The sequence below is a fragment of the Lolium rigidum genome, chromosome 3 (assembly GCF_022539505.1).
Source record: "Lolium rigidum isolate FL_2022 chromosome 3, APGP_CSIRO_Lrig_0.1, whole genome shotgun sequence".
Taxonomy (NCBI): domain Eukaryota; kingdom Viridiplantae; phylum Streptophyta; class Magnoliopsida; order Poales; family Poaceae; genus Lolium; species Lolium rigidum.
This window is the reverse complement of record NC_061510.1, coordinates 22,335,578-22,354,179: the sequence shown is the minus strand read 5'-3', so window position 1 is coordinate 22,354,179 and position 18,602 is coordinate 22,335,578. Positions and strand designations below refer to the sequence as shown.

At 46.9% G+C, this 18,602-nt stretch overlaps 1 protein-coding gene across 1 annotated transcript; it reads right to left on the bottom strand.

The window, feature by feature from the left end:
- Positions 1 to 16,828: 16,828 nt before the first annotated feature.
- Positions 16,829 to 17,932, bottom strand: LOC124695064. Its single transcript, XM_047227955.1, has 2 exons — positions 17,144 to 17,932; positions 16,829 to 17,052 (listed from the first exon to the last, which is right to left on the bottom strand). The coding sequence occupies exons 1-2, from the start codon at positions 17,879 to 17,881 to the stop codon at positions 17,032 to 17,034; spliced, it is 759 nt and encodes a 252-aa protein (XP_047083911.1). The 5' UTR covers positions 17,882 to 17,932; the 3' UTR covers positions 16,829 to 17,031.
- Positions 17,933 to 18,602: the final 670 nt, after the last annotated feature.

The following is an 18,602-nucleotide window of genomic DNA, read 5'->3' as shown; positions in this document are numbered from 1 at the left end:
CGAAGAAAAGATAATCGGCTATTCCAAGCCATACCCCAATGAGTTTGACCTGATCCCACTACCACCTAAGTACCGGCTTCCGGACTTCAACAAATTCGATGGGTCGAAGGGTCAAGCTCCATCGAGCACGTGAGCCGATACCCGGCCCAGTCGGGCATGGTTTCGATGATCGGATCAGCTACGGGTGAGGTTTTTCTCGCAGTCCCTCACCGGTCCAGCGTTTGGGTGGTACACCTCGTTGCCACCAAATTCAGTGCAATCATGGAAGCAGCTGGAGGAACTGTTCCACACCCAGTACCATTCAGAAGGTACTGAAGCTGGTATTGCCGAGCTAGCTCAGGTTCGGCAGAAGCGAGGAGAGACGGTTTCTGAGTACATCCAACGTTTCAGAACTGTCAAGAACCGATGCTATTCGGCTCATCTAACTGAGAAGGAGGCAGTCGAGCTGGCCGTGGCAGGCCTTGCAGCATCGTTCAAGGACCTGACATTCCAAGTCGAGTACAACTCGTTGACGCACTTGGTCAGCAGGCTGACCTTATATGAACAGCGCCATCCAGAACTGTACCAAGACAAGTTCAAGCGCGCGATCAGCCTGGTCAATGCCGATGAAGATGAAGATTTCTCGGAAGATCAGGAAGTTGCAGTAGCCGAGTGGACTCGGACGCCAGTACCTGTGTCCTGCCAATGGGTGAATCCACCAGGACCTCCAAGAGGGTTGGACTTTGACGTGACCAAAACTGAACAGATCTTCGATCTGCTGCTGAAAGAGAAACAGTTGAAGCTACCCGAAGGCCACAAGATCCCTACGGCACAGGAGATGAACAAGAGGCCATACTGCAAATGGCATCATACGTTCACGCACACCACCAACGACTGCAAAGTACTGCGCGCACAAATTCAGATGGCGATAGAATCAGGCCGATTAACTTTCGGACAGTTTGCCATGAAGGTAGACAGGCGTCCGTTTCCGGACGTCAACATGGTGGACCTAAGCCACTCCATAAGAGAACCAGGGTTCTCTTTCGATGTCAATATGGCAGGGTTTGTGATTCGCCATGGCGCGGACAAAGCAGAGGGCAGCCACTCTCGTGGCAAGGATAAAGAGGAGGCCGTTCCACGCGACCGGCCCCATGATGATGATAGACGGTACCTGACCGAGGAGGAGGTGAGAAGCATACGGTATCAGCGCCCATTATCTGTACATCTCCTCAACAAATATGAGCAACAGTATGACCGACGTCGACACTACGACGAAGACGATGAAGAATATCATCGGTCAGATGCAGCGGACAGGAGGTATCGTCAGCATGACCGGAACAACGACGGGTACGAACGCTACGCCAGAGGGAGGTCAAGGGAGCAAGACAGCGTGGATAGGCACTGGGACTGTCCCTTCTTCAAACATTGCTGGGACTCAGGAATGAGCCGATTGCCAACAATCGAGAACTGCCCAGAATGCAGACAGCATAGAAGGAGGGCAAGCGAAGTTTCAGTGTTCGAGCGTCTAGGACCTCTCCCACAACAGAGTAAACGAGCTGAGTCATCTCAAGAAGAGGACTTCGAGGAGTCCGATGGAGAAGAAGATAGGTATCACCGTCCAAGGTGGTGCCCTGATGGACTCAGCCATTCTCGAAGCGTCGGTGCGGCGGCCGCGAAACCCGGAAGAAGCCGAGGCACGCCCTGTACTCGTTGAGAAGAGCACGGCCCGATCTGGCCGTGAGAATCCAGCAAACAGTGGAGACGAAGGCGCGCCCGCCAAAGAAAGTATGGCGCCCAAAACAGGCGAAAGCCGATGCACAGGCATCGGCTGATGCCGATACACAGGCATCGGCTGACACAAACATGGTGTCCGTAGGCCTGACAGAGTAGCACGTCCAAGACATTGGACATACGTGGCAAGGCCGATCCCTGAGATCGGCCCTCAAAAAAATAAAAAGTAAAGGATTTTATCTCCAACACGTCACGTAGCTACAGTGGAAGTCCAAGAAGTTGCAAACCATCTTCAAGCATTGCAACGAAAAAGGAGGCCGATTCCCGCAATCGGCCAAAATTATCCTCAATATCCTTTTGTCTGTGTTCAGCATTGATCCAACAAATGCCTGAAGAGCCGATACCATCAAATTACTTGACAGAATCGGCTCGGGGGGCACATAGATGGAGGAGACATGAGGACACGAAGCTGGAAACGAATGTCAAACGTCCAGCAGAGCAGCTCAAGTATGGGGGGCCGATACATAAGCAAATCGGCCGCGAAAAATCGAAAATACAATACAAAAATTTTGAGCACAGCCGATGCGTAGACATCGACTTAAGAATTCAAAGCCGATGCATGGCCATCGACTCAAGGGATGCAACTGTTACAAGCAGAAGTCTTATGGAGCAGCCATCACCACATCATGAGAACAACCGATGATCATCCGATGATCTCATAGAGCCGAACCATTCGCACCAGAAGCTGCATCGGTCTGCCCCAAGATGATGAACCAATCAAAACAGCAAGGGGCATGAATGGAGCTGGGAGGGGCTGAAGGGCCATTACATCGAGGTTTCGTAATTCGAAGGACCTGCTGACCTTTTCGAAATCTGCCAGGTGCCGGCCCCTTGAGCGTAAGCGTTCTTGCCTTGTTTTCAAGCTGGATTAGACATCGATGATCTGCTACAGTTGGGAAGCCGATGATGGTCCAATCGGCTGATCTGCTTTTATCCTCGCCTGGGCTAAGGCTCGGGGGGGCAGCTCGCTCTTAAGGTCCCTTGTTCTATGGAGCCGATTTGGTTGAAATCGGCTCGCTCTGCATCACAACTCGTCGAGAGGGGGTGAATTATTGCAGAAGGGAATGGCTGGAGGTAATGGGAGGAAGCAACGATCGCTGACGGGCTCCGGACCAGGTGTGACTACCAAGAAATGAAGCATTATAAGGATAGTTATGGGCGAATAATGCCTGTTCCGCAAAGATATTAGCTTCAGTATCGGAGTCGTTCTAGCGACGATCTTAAGACCTCTAGAAGGCAAGGAGGATCCGGAAGATGGGGATGCTGCTAAAGTCCAACATTCCGTTCAGTTTAATCTGCGTTTCCAGGATCTAGGATTTGCCACGGGAATCCGATGCATTGCCATCGGCTCCTTAAGCACCGACCAGATTGGTAGTCGGCAGGTTCAGTATGGAGGGTAATCGGCTAAATTACCATGAAGAAGATCGACAAAATCGAATTGGGGAAAAATCTTCATTGATAAACTAGAGTTCTTACATAAAGAGCCGGTTGCTCTCAAAAGGAGATCCTAGGGGCTACATTGCCCCGTCTACTACTGCTGGCCCTAAGCTAAGATCCTATCTAGGGGCCGTTGCTACCCTCGTCGTCGTCGCCGTCATCGCCGTCATCGGCGCTGCTCCCAGCCGGCTCATCGTCGCTGCTGTAGCGACCGCCGGGAGGACCTTCGTTGTCATCGTCTTCATCAGCGTCGTCGTCGTCGCTGTCGAATTCGCTAAGATTACCGGGCCAGGGGCAGTGGCGCTTGGCCGGCGGTTCGTCGGAGGAGCTGTCATCTTCTTCCTCCTCTTCCTGCTCCTCCTCTTCGGAGGAGGGGGCCCCATCCCAGGGAAGGTGGTCGTCGTCGCTTTCCTCCACCGCTTCCTCATTGGCGAGGAAACAGAGGTCGCTCTCCCCGTCAGTCAGGGACTGGTCGTCCTCTGACCAGGTAGAGAAGTCGTGGTTCGGCTCGTCCCCGGCTTCGATGGCGCGGCGAATATTGGCCGCATGGGCTTCCTCCGGGGTCCACTCCGGCGTCGGTTCGCGGAAGGGGGAGGACTACGCAGAAAGATCCGACGAAGAGGAAGACATGGTGGCGCAGGAGGGTTTTTTCTTTGGAGGTACTAGTGCCAGGAGGATGAGGGAGAGAACTACAGGAAGTGGCCAAGTAAAAAGGGGAATAGCAATTTAATGCTTAAGCAGTTTCCGAGGACGTGGTGCCAGAACCGTCAAATCATGCAGAGAAGGCGAGGAGGCAAGACATCATCACGAAGAAAACTGCGACGGTTCTGCCGCGACATGACCCTTCGAGGAAAGCAGATGGTTTTGCAATTATCATTATCAAAACCAGGGGGGCATGTGTTACCACCCGATTTTGGCCAAATCAGGAGGTGGGCCGTAATTGAAGATGGGCTTTGAAGACTACACGTGGAGCATCTTTGAAGCGGCCTTGTGCTGAGAATTCGGGCTTAATTGCCCATGTATCTGTAATATTATTAGATCGTATCGTGTTTAGAATTTAAGAGATAGAGTCTGGCCCGTGCACGGTTAGGTGCACGCCTCAATTAGAAATTCCCTTGGACTATAAATATGTATCTAGGGTTATCGGAAAAGGAGGACAATCACCGTTCAACCAAAACAAACCAATCTCGGCGCATCGCCACCCCTTTCCTACGAGGGTTCTTACCGGTAAGCATCATGCTGCCTAGATCGCATCTCGCGATCTAGGCAGCAGTAAGCTTAGTATTGTTCATGCGTTGCTCGTGCTGAAGCCTTTTTGATGGCGAGCAACGTAGTTATCATTAGATGTGTTAGGGTTAGCATTGTTCTTCACGTAATATGCTATCGTAGTGCAACCCTTGCATATCTAGCTGCCCTTACGTCTATCCAGACGTAAGGGCAGCATCTTGCTTGATCATGCTTAGTAGATCCGATCCGTTATAGTTGCTCCCTGCATCTGCAGGGATTAGTTTAATATCTGCATAGTTAGGCCTTATGCTGGAGTTGCGACGGAGAGATCACTCCCGGAACGTACACCGGCACGGACGTACTCCATGGGCTCGCGTTGGTGGCGGCGATACACCCGGCCATTACGTGCTGGTGCTGGCGCGCCGCCTGAGCCTTCTTCTCCGCCTCCGCCGCCCTCCGTCCTTTCCGCTCCGCCGTCGATAGCTTCCGGCGCAGGCAATCTTGCTGCCATTGATCGTCGGTCCATCCTTCAGGCTTCTTCTTCGCAGCCGGCGCCTTCCGCGGCATCGCGAACGGCGCTGTCGCCCCTTTCGTCCCATTGCCCGGCGGCTTCTTGGCCGCTTTCTTCGCCATCTTTTTGGGGGCTGTCGGCGGCGCCATGTACAGAGGGTAGCGGCGGCGGGTGGACGGCGGGAGGGAGAAAGAAATCGGCGGGATAGGAGAAATGAATCGGCGGCGGGATATGTTTTGGGAGGCCCGTGCGCGGCGGTATAGGCGCGATTTGGCGGGAGCGGCGGGATTTGGCGGGAGTGTGAGACGAACTCTTCCCTGTGCCGCTGACGGGTCGGCCCCGCGTCGGTTCGCCTCGCTTTTCGTTGTGTCCGGCGTCCCCGGTGCGTCCCCTGTGGGACGGGGACGGGCTCGGGGCGCCGGACACCGTATCGGGCCGCGCCGGACAAAAATGGGCTTTGGGGGACGCGGCTGAAACGCTTTTTTTGTCCGGCGCGCCCCAAATCCCTTTGGGGACGCGACTGGAGATGCTCTTAGATACTCTGCTCATGTTCCTCTCCACTTGAATCGTTGCTTGCTTTGTGATCTAGAAACAAGCAGTAGCGACTAGTACAGAGGCGTTTATTCTGTTATTCATGCGTACAATCTGCTTGTACTAGTGTAGAATCTAGTCTGAATGTTTGGTACGTGCACCCCATGATCTGACTAGTACATGTACCTCACGCTGGTAACCATCTTTTTAATTGAAGCAAAGATATGCATCGGATCTAGTACTAGTGGCCCTTGGTCGCAGACGTATAGACTAAACTAAAAAGGAACATGCATGATATTTACTCTGGTCAGGATTTTTGATGCAATAACAGAATTCAACAAGAAAACTATTGGACACTGAATCCCTGCAATATGCAGCAAATCTCTGTAATGCTAAAACCTGATGACCCAACTCTGCTATGACTGAATAATTATTTCTTATACTAGGTACAGAGGTTCATACCAGGAACTGCTCCACAACTTGACGAGGCAAGCTGTGCATATCAGTTAAAAATTGATAATTCAACCACCAATTACTCTGACATGATTTCTGCTATGTGATGTGTTTGAATGATTAATGGATCTCTAGATGATGTACGAGTTACAACACTAAAACTCTTACATGACTGCCTTCGTGTGCCTTGCTGACTTGGTGTAAGAAAACAAACACCAACTGACTGAATATGTTGTAAGACACATAATACTATCCATCAAACAAGGGAAAGACATGGTATACTTAGCCTGAGACGGCCGGTTCCTGAAAGAGCGCCGCGCAGCTAGGCCGGTGTGAGGGTGAGATGGGCAATCTTCACACAAGTAGGGAACTCGGTGGCGCAATTCTCAGAGATGGGGTATTACCAAGGGTGGATGTTTAACACCTCTCTGAAGAGAATAAACTTTGTGGAATTTATACTAACTTGTAATCTTGCAACATTGTTCTGATGGTAAACAATATTATTAGATTGTTAGATTGATTTTTCTCCCCCCATCTAACTTAATCTTGTTGAGTATTTTCCATACTCATATTTTATTTCCTGATATGCGCAGATTATAATGAGAATCAAGATATGAATGAAGGGCTTGGGGAGTAACGTCGTGGCGTAGGAGTTTCCAATAAGTTTAGTTGTTTTCAGTCTTCTACAAAAAGAGAATAAATGTCTAGCCTTTGATGTTTAGAAGGCTGAACGCTTCTATGTAATGGCTTGCATACAAGTTTGAACAAAGTACATCTTTGTGCCATACTCCAGATTGTTCCTACAATTTGCCTTATATGCTTATGAGTCCCATGGTTCTTAAGCATATGGCGACTGTCATGTCATCTAGGCCCTAGTTTGGGGCGTGATAGTATTGAGGTTGATGTGGTGTCTAAAAAGTTAATTGCTAAGAATTTGTACAAATCTTTTGTATACACCACTAGTTGGGAATGAGTTCTAACCATGTCTTTTGCAGTTGATCAGTTTAATTAGTTGAGGTGGCGAAAAAACAACATAAGTAGGGTTAGGTGGCCATCGTTGCAGGACAACGTAGAGGATCGTAGTAAATAATTGTAGACAACGATTTATGTGTCCGCTGTGTGGCGGGTGGACATGTACTTGCTTAAAGATGGACTACGATGTTTCTCTATGGCCTAGAATCTTGATGGATGGGATGTAGTGTCATTGTGGGACAAGCCACGTGTCATTAGAAATCAACAAACAATAGTCTTAAGGTTCTCTCGGACCTATAAGACCAAGAAGCTCATATCCCAGTCGTTAGCTTGGAAGAAAGTTCAATCAGACCTTTAAGTTGAGATGTACTCTCACTAGGACCTTACAACAGAATGGATCAACTAGAGGAAGACTTAGGTCTCTATATAGCTTCATAAACAAGAGAGATGAGTTACAAGTAACCTATATGGGGTGCCATTTATAGGCCTAGAACCTTATAATAAAAATAACCGCCAACGCCTGGTAGGGAAGGAAAGCAAAGAGAAAATGGTATATTCTATGAAAAGCACAGATAGTCTATAAGGGGAAGAGAGGAGGGTTGCCTTATACTGGTGGGATAGGCACTAATGGGCTTTTTTTGCCTCCTCTTTACCTCGTGCTTTAGAATTTGGTGTCGCCTAATTTTGATAGGCTATGGGTATGTTGAGTTTAGGGGTTTAGGCTCCATGGCCCAACAGATGTCTGACTTCATCAAAGGAATTGACATATAGAGAAGAAGTGTAAAAAGAAAAAAGATTATACCTTGTGCGTACATCGACACGGGTAGCCAGCCAGGTAAGTAGTAGGTGAAGCTAAAAGATGAAGAGTAGGAGTGACATGCATTGGTAGGGATGAACACGGGCAGACGAAATTGAGTGGTGTCACATTTATTTTCATATTTTTTGCAAAAGAAAAAAATGAATACAGAAATTCCAAAAATAAAAATGGAAGCAAATATTGTCAGAAATAGATATGGACCAAATATAGTGCGAACACAAAGCGGTGCAGATATTGGTCGGAACCAAGAGAACCCTTGAGTAATGCAAAAAAAACTTAAGCTTTCAAACGAGCCACCAAAGTTGTTCCCTAGTTCTAGCATGGCCCTCGATTTAATATGAAATAGGGGAAGGGAAATACCAGGATGAACTCGAGTGTACATGCCCCCGTTTTCTCCAATATTGAAAAAGATGCTATTTGAAAATCTAAAAAAAAATCATGTACATATTATGTTGATACTTACTTGTGTAAGTTTTCACGCAAAGATACGATTCTATGTGGCCTACACGAAAATGACAAAATGTCCAAAGGGCAATATGATGATTGGTTGTGTAATGTTCACGGAAAATTGGAAAATCAATTTTCACATTTATGTATAGGTCATACATGGTCGTTTTTATACCAAAATCTGCATAAGTAAGTGCCAACACAGGATATGCATGCGTGCATTTTTTTTCCAAATTTTTGTAAAACTTCAAAATAGCGTTTTTGGAAATTTTCACAATAAGGTGCACGTGCACCCGGGTTCGCATGATCCACCTCCTGAGGGGAAGGTTAAACCTTGGAAGTCTTCTTGAATGCATGAAGGAATTACAGGTCCCCAATTTCAGGAAAAGCCTGTTTGTAAGTTCGGCATGACAAAGTCATGTGATGGGGGATTGGGCTACACACATCAAACCCGAAGACGGAAATTCAATATTAGCCAGAAACGGAAATTTCGTTTCCGCGTCTGTTCCGCCGAAAAACGTTGTTCCATTTTTTTTGTTTCTGCAAAAAAAAATCCGTTTCCGTTTTGCAAAATTCCATTTTGTTTCCTATAAATTCATTTCCGTTTTTCCATCAAAAAGCCGGGAAATTTCCACTCCGCTTTCATCTCTGGGCATTTTTTTTGCGGGACTCATCTCTGTGCATTGAGCAGACCTGATCGATGAAGCGACGATGGTTACGTCGGGGGAATAAAATCTTGGCGGTGGCAGTGCAACTGGCATGCCATCGTTGTACTCGGACGGGACTACGTAGCACAGGGAAATCTCAGGCCGCGAGCGACATAGGAGGGAGACGGCGGCGGGCGACGCCAAGACGCGCATTAAAGCCGGGTTTTGTCCCGTGTAGGCAGCCGCGGCCAGGTCGCCGGGCAGCGCTGGCCCCCGCGGTTCGCGGCAATGTGGGCTTCACGTGGGGCTGACGCCGACTACCTTGCACGTACGCCGGCGCGCAACCGGGGACCGGCCGGAGCGTCTGTACCATCCATCTATACCTGCTCACCCAGAGTACGTCGCTGTTCAGTAGACTTGTACCCCGGCCGGCCACTCTACTCTTAGGTAGGGAGGAAAATGGGGAGGAAAATTGTTTTCATACATTTTTATGGAAATCAAACGAATACAAAAACTCGGAAATAAAGATGAAAGCAGATTTTTGTTGAAAACGGATATGGACGAAATACGATACAAATACAGAGTAATGCAGATGTTCGACGGATCCAAGAGAACCCTATAATCATGCAAAATAAAATCTCAAGCATTATAGCGAATCGGTAAACTTCTTCCCTACTCCTAATCGTGCTGCTTGATTTGCTAGGGAGTAGGGGAATGGTTAAATCGTGCAAGCCTTCTCGAATGCACACATTACATTATCGGCACTTTTGGGATGTGCCTAAGTCCGGCTTTTATAACGAGATTGTTGGATATATTGGGTCATACACATCAAACCTAAGATGGAAATCGTGTACTAGCCGGAAATGGAAATTTCATTTCCGCATCTATTCCGTCGAAAAAAGTTGTTCCACTTTTCTTTCCATTTCCACCAAAAGTAATTCGTTTCCATTTTCATTTTCAAAGTTCCGTTTTCCAGATTTTCATTGCAGTTTCTTTTTTTGCGAAAAATGTCGGAAACTTGCTCCTCCATTGTAATCCCAACTCATAGGCGCTTACAAATTAAGTACGGTACTCCTCCTAATCCAAGCCACTAACTATGAGCTTATTTCCAATAATTGGAACCGCCTAGCTAGCTTATTTCCAATAATTGCAATGCACGCAACACCCCCTAATCCAATCCACTATAAACATCCTCCGCCAAACCCCAAACACACTCCAACGTCGACCGATCTCACTGTTCTTCCTGTTTACCATGAGGGAAATCTGATCACAGTGATGAGCCGCATCTGTTCAGAGAGCGCATTCCGCACGTCCATCGGAGCTCGCCTGAACTCGCGACACGAGCGAAGCCACAACGGGCGACACGGCGGCCGCTCCCAAGGGCCGACCACGTCGCCGTCCTGGTCCCGGGCGCCCGGCCCGCCCCCCGAGCACCACCGCGCCCCAACGCCCGCACACGTAGGCCCGCCTCATCTTGCACGCGTGCATGCCCGTCGCCACCTCCCCCGCCCGGCCGGGCTCCGGCGAGCGCACGCGCCGCGACAAGCTACCTCCGCTTTCCTCCGAATTGGCAAGGTTTGGACGGGCTCGCCGCCGTCGCTGTTCGACGCGCGCGGCCTGTCTCCCATATGCGAAGCCACTCTGGCAACGACGTTACCGCTCGACAACTCGGCTTGATCTAGCGGATTGCTACATTCCAAGCCTGGTCCCGGATGATCGATCGAGCCCGTGCACGTAACGAGACAAGATGTGTGTTCGAATTTCAAAAAGCATGACCGTTGCCTTCAGTAGGCCGGCCTCTAGCTACTCTACCTACAATTATTCTGCAGCATATGGCATTGTAGTTTCGCGTAGACGCGCACGTACAAGATGCATGGTATATACAGCAGGGAACTGGGGTTTTAAGATATATATAGTACCATCTCCGTTTAAAATAAATACTACGACTGGACATAGTGTGTGGTTACGTTAATCGATTTGAGCCCAAGAGAGTACTCTATCTGTCGAAGATTCTATCTCGAAATGTTTTGAATCTATTTCACAAACCCACGCCGTTTTGGGCAACCTATTTCAAGAAAAATAAAAAATCCCGCAAATTAGTGTATTTTTTACAGCATTTTCAACGGTCCTGTCCCACTAGGTAGGGCCAAGTGGCAAATGTGGCCTGTTTCTAGCTGTTTTTTATAAGGATAAGATTCTTTGGACTTTTTTAAAAATTTGAAAAAAAAATTCAGACAAAAGTTTTAAAATGGGACAACTTCGAAACTGTTCCGTTCAAACCCTATCTGGACTTTTGGAAGAAAAAAAACCTGAGATAAGCACACCACCTTTGCCATTTGGACACGGGTTGCTAGCCCATTGTTGAAAGTGTTGTAACAAAAAAAAAAACCTAAATTGCATCATTTGAGTTCTTTGAAAGAACTTGCCCCAAAACAAGGACGGAGCTGCCTTGAGGACCCCATTAGAAAAATGCAAAATCCTTCATTAACTAGTAGTCCATCTGTTCCATAATTTTTGTCGCAAATTAAGATTTACATAAACATATTTTGTAAATAGATACATATGAATCTACTCGAAACAGGCTTTCGTCCCGCTATATTAATATAGAAAACACACGATACAACCAGGAGTCTTGAACTGAAAGAAAATGCTATGGCGGCAGCAAACACACGCCCAAAAGTAAAAGAAAAGGAAATAAAATAAAATAAAGACAAAAGCGGATCAACTAAATGAAGGTGACCCGCAACAGCTACGCTCTCCGGATAAGTTCCACCACGCTCCTAGCACCGGAACATCATGTAGCAAGCAGCACCTAGATAGATACATCTGAATCTACGATAAAAGAAAAATGAAATGGGGTGAGTATTAGCTATTGTTACTTTGCAGAGTATGACCCCAACGTAATAGAGAAATTATTTATAGTAATGAACTAAAGATCCTAGCGCCATTGGTTTTCAGCTCCGTCCCTGCCCCAAAAGCTGCTATAGGAAGAAAAAACCATGTTGTGGTTTTGTGCCATCCGGGACTCCATAGTTGCGGTTTTGTAAAATTTACTCCAAATTAATCAACATGACATGCATGACACACGGATTCAGGACGATTAGTTAAGCGAAGCAGATGGCCGCGTCTCCGGCGACGACCAATCAGAAGCAATTCTTACGATCATGTGCAATTGTTTAACGTCAATGATCTACAATGAGTATGTTTGTTTACTCACTATATCACCGGGGCATGTGTCGACACTGCATAATTTGCAATTCCATATTAACCTGATATGATTAAAAATAGTAAGGTCGGTCGATGTCAGGGAGACTTAAAACGCCCCATAAGGGATCCAAATCGTGTTTTGCACGATGGGCCATGGGAGACGCCATCAGCCGGTTTCTCTCAAGGAGCACTTTGCGTACTTGTGTGTGTGCGTGATAGCATGACACTAGTTTATCAGAAATGCTACGCCTACGGAATAATGTTTACGGAATTGCCTTACGGGCTGACATGGCTGCAGGGGATTTGTTGAAAATCAGTTTGTCCCCGTGAGTTTAGGGCCGTGATGGCTCCGCATGCTCTCCACCTCATCCCATAAAAAATTTGCGTATGAAGTTTGCCCGTAAGTGTAGCTTTATTGCTAGTTTATTGTTGTTACCGCAATAGTCATTTACGCAGTCTAGTATTTATCTACAGATTATCTTTTTTTTTAGCAAGGAGAGGCTTCGAAGGGCATGGACGCTTCATTGATTCTACCGCAACAGTCATTTATGCAGTCTGGTATCTATCTATCTTTTTTTAGCAAGGAGAGGCACAAAAACAAATGATGAATGGTTTTATTAGAGTCACAAAAACAACACTTTTGACAATCATTCTACTTACGTTTAGCCAAATTGTTCTTAGTTATAAGCACCTTATTATTTAGAAACCACATAAATATTTTTATTTTCAAGAGGATTTTTAGCTTCCATAAATATTTACGGAAAAATCTAGTAAGACCATTCATGTAATCAAGATACATAGATTTAACCGAAAACACACTAGAGTCTGTGAGTTTTCATACAAACTTAGCGGGCTCACTAGATAGATTCACATTAATTAGCCGTTGACATAAGTGTGAATCCCTCTGAAAGCAAATATTAAGCGGGATTTGAGCTAAAACCGTTGAAACTGAGACATTTTTATGTTGCACAATGTTATAAAGAGATGGATATTGTTGCACAAGAGACAAGTCTCCAAGCCATATATCCTCCCAGAAACGAACCGTGGAACCATTGCCTACCTTGAAATGTCATTTACTGCAAAAAAAATCTTTCTTAACACGCATTAAACCTTTCCAAAATAAGGAGAATCGGAAGGTTTGACCTCAACCTGGGCAAGCGTTTCATCTTTGAGATACTTATTATGTAGTAATTGTTGCCACATCCCCAATAGAAGTTTAAATATCCATTTGCTGAGTAAACACCTTTTTTAAAATTCTAAAACCTCAATGCCCAGGCCCCCTTGATATTTTGGTCTACATACAACATTCCATCTTGATAGTCTATACTTTTTATTCTCATCAGATTAGGAAGTGACATAAAAAATAATCCAGTTTTTTCCTAACCCCTTTCGGGATCTCCATAAAAGAAAGCATAAACATCAGCAAACTATTTAAAATTGAATTAATAAGAACAATTCTATCACCATAAGATAACATTTTACTGCGCCAACAGCCAAACTTTGACACAAAACGACTCTCCACAGGATTCCACTCCACATTTCGTAGAATTCTATGGTGAATAGGTATACCAAGATATCTGAGTGGTAAAATTCTAGATTCACATCCAAATATTTGCTTGTATTGATTCTCCATGTCCTTAGCTTTACCAAAACAAAATAGCTCGCTCTTATAGAAATTAGTTTTTAGTCCCGAGAGTTGCTCAAGGATACAAAGAATTAACTACCTTATTAATATCATGTTCCATAAACAATATCATATCATCCGCATATTGTAGTATAGAAATGCCCATGTCAATAAGGTGAGGAAGAAGACTCCCAACTTGGCCCTCCTCTTTTGCGCGCACGATAATAATAGTCAACATATCAGCTACAATATTGAAAAATAGGCGATATAGGATCACCCTGTCTCAACCCTTTTCTCGTTTGAAAACTATGACCAATATTATCCTTGAACCTAATTCCCACGACTTAATACCTAATTCGCTCACACCAAACGGTATCAAACCCTTTCATTTGAAACACCTGCTGCAAAAAGGGCAATTCAACTTTATCGTAGACCTTCTCAAAGTCAATTTTAAAAATGACACCATCTAATTTCTTTCTAGTCAGCTCATTAATAGTCTCATGAGCACGACAACACCCTCAATAATATGTCTCCCCGGCATAAACATGGTTTGAGTCGGCCTGGTCACTTTATGTGCCAACCCAGAAACGTGAATAGTTGCAACCTTAGTAATTTTTTTGAAGCTAACGTTAAGCAAACAGATAGGCTTGTACAGCTGAATTTGGACAACATTTTCCTTCTTTGGAAGAAGCGTAATAACTCCAAAGTTTAATTTAAACAGAGGTAATTCTCCTCTCTAGAAACATGGAAATAGCCCATTAAATCATTCTTAATCACTTTCCAGAAATATTGATAAAACTCCGCCGGGAACCCATCTAGTCCGGGAGATTTATTATGTTCCATCTACAAAATAGCCTCATGGACTTCCTCCATTTAGTAGTCAACAATCGAGATGCCATTTTCAACCGCTGACAATTGCGGAATATACTTAGTTATGTCCTCCATCATGGTGACAGGGCTAGGATCAGATGCTCCAACGAGTTTTTTTGTAATATTCAGTAATATAGACTTTAAGGTTATCATCGTCCACAATAGTACCCTCTTCTTGCTCGAGTTGAAATATTTTCCTTTTCATGTGTTTCCCATTTGCAATTAAATGGAAGTATTTGGTATTATTTCCTCCTTCCTGCACATTTTTTCACCTTGCTCTCTGAGCCGATTTGGTCTCTTCATCACGTCTAAGTTTATTAATTTTTTCGTTTGCCAATTTCAACTCATCTCTCTCGGCGGAGGACAAAGGAACTGATTCCGCTTTAATATCTAGAGTATCAATAATGTTTAGAAGGCGTTCCTTCTCCTTTCTATATTTTCCGCTTAGTTTTTTCACTCATCCCCTCAAAACACGGTGAAGGTGCCTAATTTTCTTTTTCCAAGTTTCGATTGGTGTATTCCCGGGAGGAACTGCAGCCCATTCGTCTGCCACCAAATCGTAGAATCATTCCTCATTGAGCCATGATAACTCGAAAGAAAACAGAGAATTATTTCCCATATGCGCAGAATGACTAGAGTCAATCAACAAGGGTGTATGGTCATAACCTGAGTGAGATAAAGCCCTAACCGAAACCAAGGGGAATTTTTGTTCCCATTCGACATTAGCAAGAACACGATCAAGCTTCTCATACGTCGGATTCTCTCTATGACTTGCCTAGGTATACTGACGTCCTGAAAGGGCAATTTCCCTTAAGTTAAGATTTTCAATAATAGCATTAAAAATAAATGGCCAAAAAGACCCCATAAAGAAATTGTAAAATCCACCGGGTCCTCTGTCATCTCTGATGCATAGGGAGCAGAGAGCGGTTCGTCGGCGCCCAGGACATCACCACTTGGCTCCGAAAAACTGATAAGTGCCCTACTGGCTCCTACACTACCTTATTAAGGGGGATGCTTGGAGTCTCCATCGCCATTGCCTTCGACTCCCTCCGTGGGGCACCGCCGTAACGAGAAGAATCACCGCAAAGAGCCATGCCTAGCCTGAAAGCACCCACTCCAACCTCCCAATGTAGACCTTGTGTCGAGGGATGACTAGGCACCTCGCTGACGCATGTGCCACCGCCCGATACCAACGATATAGAACGAGGAAGAGGAAGCTCACCATATGGTGGATCTAGTCACAGAGATCCAACAACCTACCCTCAGATTCCATATAGGTATAAGCTAGACAAAAACTAAACCTAGATCTAAACCGACACCATCCCTTTACCCTTGTTGCATGGTATCGTTGTCGGGAGAAGCTCCGGTTCAGCCCGGAGTAGCGGTAGAAGAGACGAGAGACGGCCGGGGAGTTCCGAGAGAGACCGAGGGAGAGAAATAAAAGGTTAAATTTTTCCGTCCGGTATCTATCTAAGATTGCATATGCCGGTACGTAGAGTTGCTTTCTTGCACAGATCATCCTGCTGACGCTGGATCGTATAGACGTATGGTCCCTCTCTCCATCGATACATTCCTGTCCAGATCAAAAGGGACGCCATGTAGCTAAGTATAATTACATCTTCTTTCTCTTGGGTTGGTTGGAAAAATTGAACAACACGCTACTGAAATAATTTAAAATTTTGGACTTCTCTAAGATTTTGGTCAAATTGTCGCTTTTATAGAGGGAGATCGATGCCAAGTCTTGTTCTTTCTTCCTGCTTGCTTAGGATATTCGTGGTTAGAAGGCCGCACCGCATCAATAATTTCAGTATCTTAAGTGTCTAAAATGGTTATGTTTTCTGTTCCTGCGCGTGCAGGTAGTCTGATCTGTTCAGCTCCATTTTTTTTTGTATGACTGACCCGCCAGCTAAACACAAATGTGGAGTAGTACTATCTTAACCAAGTATTCATGTATGCTTATTAATAGAAGTACTAGGCCAAAGGCATTAAGGAAATTGGAAACATGCTAAGAAAGTACTAGGCCAACAGTTGACAAGGATTTTTTTTTGCTGGGGCTTGTGATATCGTACACGATATCCATGCTCGATATTGCGTACATGCTAAGCGTGATTTCTTACGTTCAGAAAACAGATTAACCTGAACATTATGAACCGTATTATAATTCTTCAGAAAGGATCATAGCTCGAGCCTCGAGCCTCCGTTACATAATATAGAACGTTTAAACTAGTTTGCCAAAATGTTTTACATTAAGGAGCAGAGGTAACACTAAATTAGCGCAAGACGTAGTATCTATATAGACTAATGGAGCTTATTTATGATACTGTAAACGAGTCATTGCACGGGTTAATCATAATCATACATCTGTAATACTACTGTCATATATGTACACACCAAGGCATTTGAAGAAGACCCACAAAAAAGATTACGAACTTGAGTTGAGATGGCACAACACAAGATCATGCAAAGCTCTCGCGGCCGGGTTGGGAAACTCATTTGGACGATCTGCGGTTAACCTCCGTCATGGGAGTGCATCTTGTCCCTGGAACAGAGATCAAATTAAAGGTGTTAATTAGTACGAAAACATGTGAGTGGTATAAACTGTGTATGCATGATTTTTCAGTTGCACTTACACTGGACTTCTTGCAGTAGAGGATGGCGTCGCGGACGGCCGTGTCGGCACTGCCGTGGCACCAGTCGACGCTGGACGTGGTGGACCCGCGGCCCGGGCTCCCCGCCGCCGGCGCGACCCTGGCGTGCTTGCGCCTCGGGGACGGGGGCGCGAGCGCCCTGGCCTTCCGGTACAGCGGCATGAGGAACCGCACGTACCTGAGCAGCACCTTCCACGGCGACGACCCGCGGCGCACGGGCCGAGCCCTGCCGTGGTTGCTCGTCGCGCTGGAGCACGCGCTCAGCGAGAGGGGCGTGCTCTGCGCCGAGTGGAACAGCGGCGACGACGGGGCCGACCACCGCGCCGCGCCCGCGACGGCGTCCAGGGCGGCACGGGTGACATAGTCGTCACCAGCGTCGCCGTGGACGTCTTGCTGCGCGGCTCCGGAGCAGGCTCCGGGCTCGCAGGGGAGGAGGCGGCCGCCGCGGAAGATCTGGCTGGCGCTGACGAGCTGCGCCGGAGACGCGTTCCCGCCGTCTGCCGGCACTGGTAGGCCGAAGTCAAAGTCGCTGCCCGGCGGCGCCGCGGTCGTCCACCGCATGGAGAAGAGGTCGGCGGGGTCCATGTCGATGTAGGAGGACCTGGAACTCCCGAAGGCTTGACCGGCGTCGGCGGCGAAGGACGGCGGCTGCGCCTGCGTGAGCCACCCGTAGGAGAAGCTGTCGCCGAGGTGGTGCTGCAGCGAGCTGCTGACCTCCATGCCGCTTGCCGAACCGTGTGCACGTGCGTGCGAGCTCTGACGGGCGTACGGGCGGTGGTGTGGTGTGTGCAGTTGAGGACGCCAGCCACGGCATAGCACACAGAGATATAGACGCGCGCGCCGCGCAGGCCGCCCTTCGGTGCGTATTCGGTGGCTCGGCGCAAATGCCCATGTTGCCCCTCTAAAAAAAACTTACGTGCTTCTGGCTGCCATTACGTGGACCAGAAAACATAATCCATCACAAAACCACTATTAAGCCTAGGTTTGACAAACCACAACCATATAATAATAATCATAATTTTGGGGGTAAATTGTTTTAGTGAATCCAAATCTCACAATTTAGTAAGTTTGACATTGTTTCTGACAACCAATACCCACGAGTCACTAGATGAATGCTTATTGTATGCTCATTGTGTAGAAAACACCTGTTCGCTATGTCTGCTCCCACGAGCAGCAGGATGAACCCTAGATCGGGCCGCTGTGAGTCCCTCTCCGCCTCTTCCCTTTCTCCTCGCTGCCCCCAGAGGGCGTCGATGGTGGCGGGGCCTCTTCTCCCCTTCGCGCGGTGTTGGCGGGGGCGGGTCGCTCGTCGTTGGGCGCAACGTCATGGTCGCTTGACGGCCATGTGGCGGCTATGTGTGTTGGGCGTGCTCGCTGGCGTCTGAAGCTTGGGCGACGAGGCAGCCTAGAGCGCGACGGTCGGCTCGATGACCTCCAGGTT